The 8,590-nt window shown below is 37.5% G+C and overlaps 1 protein-coding gene across 1 annotated transcript; it reads left to right on the top strand.

The window, feature by feature from the left end:
• The first annotated feature begins 3,627 nt into the window (after positions 1 to 3,627).
• Positions 3,628 to 4,572, top strand: LOC121456400 (olfactory receptor-like protein I9). The gene has a single exon (XM_041664498.1). It carries the CDS (start codon positions 3,628 to 3,630, stop codon positions 4,570 to 4,572), a length of 945 nt encoding a protein of 314 aa, XP_041520432.1.
• Positions 4,573 to 8,590: the final 4,018 nt, after the last annotated feature.

The following is an 8,590-nucleotide window of genomic DNA, read 5'->3' on the forward strand; positions in this document are numbered from 1 at the left end:
GAAACTCTGACTGGGATATATAACTAACTAATTAAATTTAAAATGTAGTGTCTTTAACAGCCACTTATAAGAAATTACATTCTAAGAAATATTATGCCATATTATTTAACATGTACTTTCTGGTTACTTTAAAAAAAAAAGCTGTTCAAACTTTCCTGTTCACCTTACAAAGAACAGGCAACATCTAACAATAATGTTAACATCCAACCATGAGATTCTCTCCCACTCCACCTCCCCAAAAAATGTAGTCACATGTGATCAATGGCTCTTAGCTGCCACCTCTGCTATAGAGGTTCTGGATAATTACTACTTGTACTACTTGATTTTCCGTAGCACCTGGAATCCTCTGGGACACAGAGCCTCTTATCTCAGGGTACATAGCAAGGGAGGTGGTGGGAATGTGGTATAGACACTGGAGAGGTCTGAAGACCTGGTGTCTTCTGTGCCCAGAGTGAACAAAAAGAGTGGGGTCATTTTTATGTATTTAGGAGCGCCCCTCGGCTATTCAGGTAATTATCAGGAAAAAGAGCTATACCTTTGCTGTCCATCCAACTTGAGAGTATTTTTTTTCCCTGATCACAACTTCTCAGGATAGTTTTTCAGATATGACAATATTCATCTTTTCCATCTCTTTGGTTCACATTATTCTCATATAAGGTAAGTATTTGTTTTGTGACCAACATTAATAAACATCTTAGAATCTATAAGGATCTTTACAATTACTTGTTTTTCAATTTTTCTTCCAAATCACATTATTTCAATGTAATAACAACTATGGGAAATAGATTTCAAATTTATAGTTTACTTTGGATTTTTATGGTGAGAGAATCACTCTGTACTAGGTTGACACTGAACTTATGGTGATCTCCATCATCAGCCTTCAAAGTGCTGGGACATAGGTCTGCACTGCTACATAGGAATCTTGTTTGTAGTTCTTTTGTTTTAAAATCTCTCTTTCTTTCTCTCTGTCTCTGTCTCACTGTTACTGTCTGTCTGTCTCTTTGTCTCTGTCTATGTAGATGTCAGAGGATATCAGCTATCCGTGACCTCATATTTCACAATACGCAATGTCTTATTGTTTGCCATGGCATATGCCAGACTATATGGACTGCAATCTTTCAGGGATTCTCTTATCTCTGCCCCTCATCTTCCATAGGAGCACTGTATTACAGACACACACTACTCCACCTGGGCTGTCATTCACAGGGGAAACAGGATTTGGGAAACTGGGTTATGGTTTTCCCTATATGTGTCATCTCTCCATAATGCTGAGACATGATTCTAAAGTATACATCAAAGAATTCAGGTGCATTAAATACCCATCAACAGAGTGAAGGTATCTTCTGTGTCATTTTGTTGAATGTTGGTCATGCTAGCCAAGAACTATACAGTTGAGCTACTTACCTAGTCTCACATGTCTCTTAATATCCCACCTTGCTTTCTTTGCCAGTTTAAAACATGCTGGGATGTTCATTAGTCAAAACTGTCTAGAAGAAAACAAAAAAAAACAGAATAGAAAGAGCAAATTGTTCTAAGGATACAGCTTATATAATGTTGTCAGTGAGGTTATAGTACCTACAGAGCCAGCCTAAAGACTCTGTAGTAAGAATAGAGGCTGCAGTCTTGAGTACATAGAAGTCTAGAGACAGGATATTTCTTCAGCAGACTGTAAATTTTCCTGTATATCCTTCAATGTGCTTCATGAGTCTTATCATGTTATGAAGAGTAATTTGCTAGGTCTACTGACTTCACCATTAATAATATTGAGAATACCTTCCTAAAAGCATTAATAACTGGCCCTTGTCAAAACTTATCAAGGACTAAGAAATTATCCATCACTTGATGCTATATCTATATGAGGGAGAACTCAAGATAAACTCTGCATATATTTACATACTTTGCTCTGCTTTTTGTATTTTCAATAATTTATAAAATGATCATCATATTGATTTTCCTACATCAATATTAGTGAGATCCTCTGTGGTACTTTTAGATACCAGAATTGCTGAAAACAGTCATACCCTCATGCCCTCAGTGTTTAGTAAATGCAAAATTACCTCTCTGAACTTGATCAAATAGTGTCAAGTTTTCAATTGGTTAAGTCTAGTGAGTTTTAAGTCTTCAAAATTTAAATAAGTGTGTGTTTTCTAACTTTAATGAGAATTTTCTGTCCGTAAAGGTGAAGAAGTTGTATCTTCCATGCATTATAGCCAAGAAAGATTGAGAAAATACTGGTCACATCCAGGCACAATGCCAAATGTTTTCCCTGTTATAAGACAATAGCATTCATGATTTTTCCTGCATGGAATTTAAATTCTAGTATGAAGTGATCAGGAGCAGCAGGGACTGTGGGTGAGTTTAGAATGCTATGGGAACATGGCAGTAGGTCTTACCTACCTGGTAATGACAGGTAGACAAAGGATTTTCAAGCAAGCAGCATGTACTATACATGAAAAATAAGGAGGAATAAGTCATATAAAACATACACATCATGAAGAAGTTAAAAGTTACAAGGAACAAGTGTTGAAGAATGGAGACTGGAAATCATGGATTCAGTAATTATCCACAGAGCAAGTGGAACACAAAGTTACCATAAGCCCATATGTTACCTGGAAGTTAGGCACAGGTCCAGAAACAAAGTATCATTTGTGCACTCAAGAAGAATGTGCCTTTATCTTAAAAGCAATGACAATTACTCAAAACATTTAATAGAAATAGAGAATCAGATTGCCATTTTAGGTTATAAAAATATAAATGAAGCATTTTAGAGGAGGACACTGAAGCAGAGGGATGGGGGCATATACTAAGAATCTAATAAAATATGGCTGGGGACAGAAGATGTTGCCTTATTCTAGGAATATGGACCTTTATTGAGGAATTCAGGGAGTTGCAAGACAAAAGAGAATTAGAATGCCTGAGATTAAACTGAAAGAGATGAATGGATGAGATAAAAGGTATCCTTTTTATTTTTAATTAAATTTTCTAACATCAGAGAAAATAAAAAGGAGAGGGACTAAGAGAGTAGAATCATCAGTTTCTTTGGTAATCTGTTGCCACACAGGCATCCTTGATATATCCAGTAAAAGATAATTAGTTAATAATGTTATATATATTCTGTAGTTTGGAAAGATACCTTCAACTGGGTTTTAAGTGGAAATACAAACCTTTAGTGTATATAACTTTTTTGGAGATCTGGATAGATGATAGATAGATAGATAGATAGATAGATAGATAGATAGATAGATAGGCAGACAGACAATAGAAAACTTTCTTAGAATCATCACATGGTGAAAGAATGCTAAAATATGAGGCAATTAAATTTGTCTAGGATGACTAAGAAGGTAAGTTCAAGAGAAACAAATGAATTTCATGCCACAATCAAATAGAAAAAAACACTGTTTAAGAAAGGACCAGCTTATGAAATATATTAAAATTTAACAAGTCCTTAATAGTTATTGATATAGACATGTTGATCTGGATAGCATACTTATTGCAATGATGTTTTACACAGCATGTCAAATTATTACATCTTCTCATCATCTGATGAAATTGAAATGTTTTCATCTTCATTTGGAATTAAGTGGAACTATTATGTTCTTTTTTCTAAAAAGGCATTGGAGTAAACAAATGACTAGAAGAAACCAAACTATCATCTACCAGTTTCTGCTCCAGGGCCTGCCCATCCCCCCAGAGCACCAGCACCTGTTCTATGTCCTGTTCCTGGCCATGTACCTCACCACCGTCCTGGGAAACCTCATCATCATCCTCCTCATTCTACTGGACTCCCATCTCCACACACCCATGTACTTCTTTCTCAGCAATTTGTCCTTTGCTGATTTCTGTTTCTCCTCTGTCACAATGCCCAAATTGCTGCAGAACCTGCAGAGCCAAGTACCTTCCATTCCCTATGCAGGTTGCCTGGCACAGATATACTTCTTTCTATATTTTGGAGATCTTGGGAACTTTCTCCTTGTGGTCATGGCCTATGACCGCTATGTGGCCATCTGCTTCCCCCTTCATTACACCAACATCATGAGCCCCAAACTTTGCATAAGTCTGGTGGTGCTGTCCTGGGTGCTGACCACGTTCCATGCCATGCTGCACACTCTGCTTATGGCTAGACTGTCGTTCTGTGAGGACAATGTGATCCCTCACTTTTTCTGTGATATGTCTACTCTACTTAAAATGGCTTGTTCTGACACTCATAATAATGAATTGGCGATATTTATCTTAGGAGGCCCTGTAGTTGTACTCCCTTTCCTTCTCATCATTGTTTCCTATGCAAGAATTGTTTCCTCCATCTTCAAGGTCCCTTCTTCTCAAGGTATCCGTAAGGCCTTTTCTACCTGTGGCTCACACCTGTCTGTAGTATCGCTTTTCTATGGGACAGTCATTGGTCTCTACTTATGTCCTTCAGCTAATAACTCTACTGTGAAGGAAACTGTCATGTCTTTGATGTACACAGTGGTGACTCCCATGCTGAATCCTTTCATCTATAGCCTGAGAAACAGAGACATGAAGGGAGCATTAGAAAGAGTAATTTTCAAAAAGCAAATTACCTCCTTCCTATGATGGCAACACTTCAGATTTTTATATGATTTATTCTAGAAAACATTAATATTAACATTGGATGTTACTACAGAATTTTTACTCACTATAAATGCTTCTGTTTAAGGTTACCACTACATAACTTTCACTCCACAAATTGCAGGGAGTTTATATGAATAGTTGAATTTGGAAAATAGGTTTGGAGGACCTAAATATGCGCTCATTGTCCTGTTTAGTTGATCCTGAAAATTGCAGCATAGACTTAAAGTCATATTTGTTCCTCATGGTCATTCTAGGATTTTCTCATTTATCCAAATGTCTGCTGTTACTGTGTGCTTATACATATCCAAATATTATTAACTATTGTCTTGAGATCATAGAATATCTCAACTTACCAGACCTTTAGCAATTGCTCACATATTCTTTCTACAGTATGTTATTAGATAATTTGTATCACTTAATTCTCTAAACTCTGTATTTATTTCATTTTCTATATTGATTTTCTAACTGGTCTTGACTCTTAGAATGTTTGTAAGCCTTTAGTATATTATGTACATTATTGTACATTTTTTATACCTGGTATTAATCAGTACTCAGGGACACCTTGGTGTATTTTCTCAAAATCAGGTAAAAATATTTGGTTACACTTTGGTGTTTTGTTTTCTCTTATTCTGTGCATTGTTTTATGTTGTTTCCATGGTTTCAGTGGGTTTTGTTGTTTTATTTTATTTTATTTTTAGGAAGAACCTAAAATTGGGTGAGTAAGGAAGGGAAGAAGAACTAGAGGGTGGGGAATGATCAAAATATATTTAACTTTTAAAATTATTTTAAATAAAAAATATAATAAGAAAATTTAAAAGAAACCTGATACCCAAGAAATTTATGTGTTACACATAATACATGGATCTATGAGACAACAGAGAAAAGCTTCAGGATTTGGGGGTAAACACAGATAGGAAAACCAACAAAAAAATAAAAAAAGTAGTGAAAAGAGCCAAATGGAATTGCATCAAATGACAGTTAATGGCTTTCACTGAGTTCAAAAAGTTCTTTTTATACTATGTATAGCAAATCCTATCATATAATGTTTTCCCACATTCTGAAGGTTGCCTCTTTGTTGACTATTTTCATTTATGTAGAGAAACTTTTATAATTCTCAAAATTAAAATGAATTTATTTATGTATCCCTGCAGGCTAGAAGAGGGTACCAAATCTCATTACAGATGGTTGTGAGCACTTATGGTTGCTGGGACTTGAACTCAGGACCTTTAGAAGAGCAGGCAAAGCTCTTAACCACTGAACCATCTCTCCAGCCCTAAAATGAACATTTTTAAAAGAAGTAAAAGAGAAAGAAAGAAATACATCAGAGAAGATTGAGGGGCTTATGGCGCCCTACTAATTTTTCATAACTATTAACTGTTAACAAATTCTGAGAGCAGGTAGGCATTGTTTTAGTAGCATATCCATAGTGGAGCCAATCAGACTCCAAAATATAGCACCAGATCCATGGTTGCATGGGACGTGCTAATTATTCTCAGTGTGTCACAAAACAAAATGAATAGTCATGAAATTGAAAAGAGATTTGTGGGGAGGAGGGACAAGGCAGGGAGCTTAGAGAAGAAAGAAGATTACATGTGTGGCATTATTTAAAAATTATCAAAAAATATTTATGGAACCACAACTGCACAGAATGCAAAGATCAATGTACTGTGGGGACCCCATCTCAATAGATATATTGGCAGCATAGCTACTGCATCCTATGCTCAGAGAACATCACAGAAGGAGGAGTGGGAAGATTCTGAGAGTAGGAATGCCAGTAAGTCTGCTGTGTGACTGTTTTTCTTAGAGATGTCTACTTAAACAAGGCCTGAACAATGGCAATATGCTAATATGGGGAAGGGGAAAAATCTTATAGGGTCCGACTCCTAAACTAAAATCTACAGGCAGCTATTGGGTGCTGAGAGAGAATTAGGTTCTCCCAGTGATGAGCCCTCATTGGATCTCCAATACAAAGTGGTGAGCCCTGAAACCACATCCACACAAACAACAAATATAGGCTTAGCAGGTTGTATTTTTATAGTTTTAGGTAGACAGGTAGGTAGGTAGATAGATAGACTGATTGATTGATAGATGATAGATAGATAATGTAACCATAACAAAGGAGAAATGGCTATTGGTTTGAAAGAGAAGACATGTGATAGATTAGAAGAAGGAAAGGGGAGGGGAAGTGCTGTGATTATACTTTAATTACAAATGTAAAAATAAAATGACTTAATAATAATAAAACAATAAAAACAATAGATATTGCCCACTTGAAGATTTCCTGGGTGTATTGCCAAAGGACTCTATATCCTACCACAGAGATACCAGGTCATCCATGTTCACTGTTGCTCTATTCACAAAGTTAGGAAATGGACAAATCCTAGAGCAATGCTTCTCCACCTTCCTAATGCTGCCACACTTTAATACAGTTCCTCATGTTGTTGTTTATTTATTTATTTTTGTATTTTTGAGACAGGGTTTCTCCATAGCTTTTTGGTTCCTGTCCTGGAACTAGCTCTTGTAGAACAGGCTGGCCTCGAACTCACAAAGATCCGCCTGCCTCTGCCTCCCAAGTGCTGGGATTAAAGGCGTGCGCCACCACCGCCCGGCTCCTCATGTTGTTGTTATCCCAACCACCAAGTTATTTTCATGGCTACTTCTTTATTTCAATTTTGCAACTATTATGATTCATAATGTAATTATCTTATATATAGAATGTTGATATGCAACCCCCGTGAAAGGGTCATTTGATACTACAAAGGGGTCACAACCCACAGGTTGAGAACCACCGTTCTAGATGTCCATCAACTAATAAATGAACAATGAAAATGTGGTAAGCTTACATAATGAAATATTTTTCAGCTGTTATGCAAAATGAACTCTTATTAGCATGGGCGAGCTATCTCCATTACTCATCTTATATATGGCAGCATGGGCAGGGGAGAGATGCCCTTCCCCTGCCTATCAATGCCTCCAACAGGAGGAATAGTGGCTTTGAAGTCAGAAGGGTGGGAGAACTTCTCCTGCCTGCCACCAGTTGCAACACTCTGGAAAACAGGCCCTCCACCTCACTTGGGCAGCACAATAGAGTCAAACCTGTTGGCAGATGTATGGGCAAGCTGGCACCAATATTGTGATCATGAAAAATCTGTCTGCATTACTCACCTGTCATGTGAATAGGAGGGTGATAAACGCCCTCCTCCATCTTCAATGCCTGAGGCAGGTGGGAGAGCTGACCTTGAGGTCAGAAGAGCAAGAAATTCAGTCCTGCACCTTTTCTGCTGTAGTCCTCAGAAGAGTGGTCCTTATGCCACACCTGGGCAACATAGTAGAGCTGGCCTTGATGGTGGGTGAACTGACCCTGAGGACATGAAAGCAGGAGAACAAATCCTGCCCCTTGCTCATTGCTGTAAAAGTGAACTCACCAAGGCAGTATCAGAGAGCTCACCCTGATGTTGAGGATAAGAGAGAGCTGACTGCTGGGCTGACGAACCCTGCAACTACCCAGACCCAGAACCAGTTAGGATAGGTTGACCCACCCCAATATTCACCCCATCTGCAGGAGTACATGAAAGGAACAGTCCTACATACCAAAAATTGCATGATTTCTATAACATATGGCAACAACAGAATAACCAAGAGGAGTCACAGTGAGGGCCCAGCATTGCTAGTGTAGCAGAAACCAGAAGTTTTAAACCAGACCAACAACTCTTGGTAATGAACACTTGCAAGTAAAGATATATGGACAAGAGACTTTACTTCATGACTCTGTCACACCCTAGCTGACAATTAGATTTTTTTTTCCTTTTTCTCTTAAATTTTTTTGGGGGGTGGGCTGCAGTGGCAAGAGGGTGGATTGTCAGGAATGGGAAATGAGTGAGTTTGAGATGAATGATGTGAAAGATACAAAGAATAAATAAATGAAAGTTAGGTTAAAAGGAAAAGAAAAATAAAATCATGCAACTTGTAGGTAAATGAACAGAGTTTAAAACAACTGAAC

This window comes from Microtus oregoni, unplaced genomic scaffold, assembly GCF_018167655.1.
Source record: "Microtus oregoni isolate MIOR12 unplaced genomic scaffold, Mior012 000015F_ref0000493, whole genome shotgun sequence".
Taxonomy (NCBI): Eukaryota; Metazoa; Chordata; class Mammalia; order Rodentia; family Cricetidae; genus Microtus; species Microtus oregoni.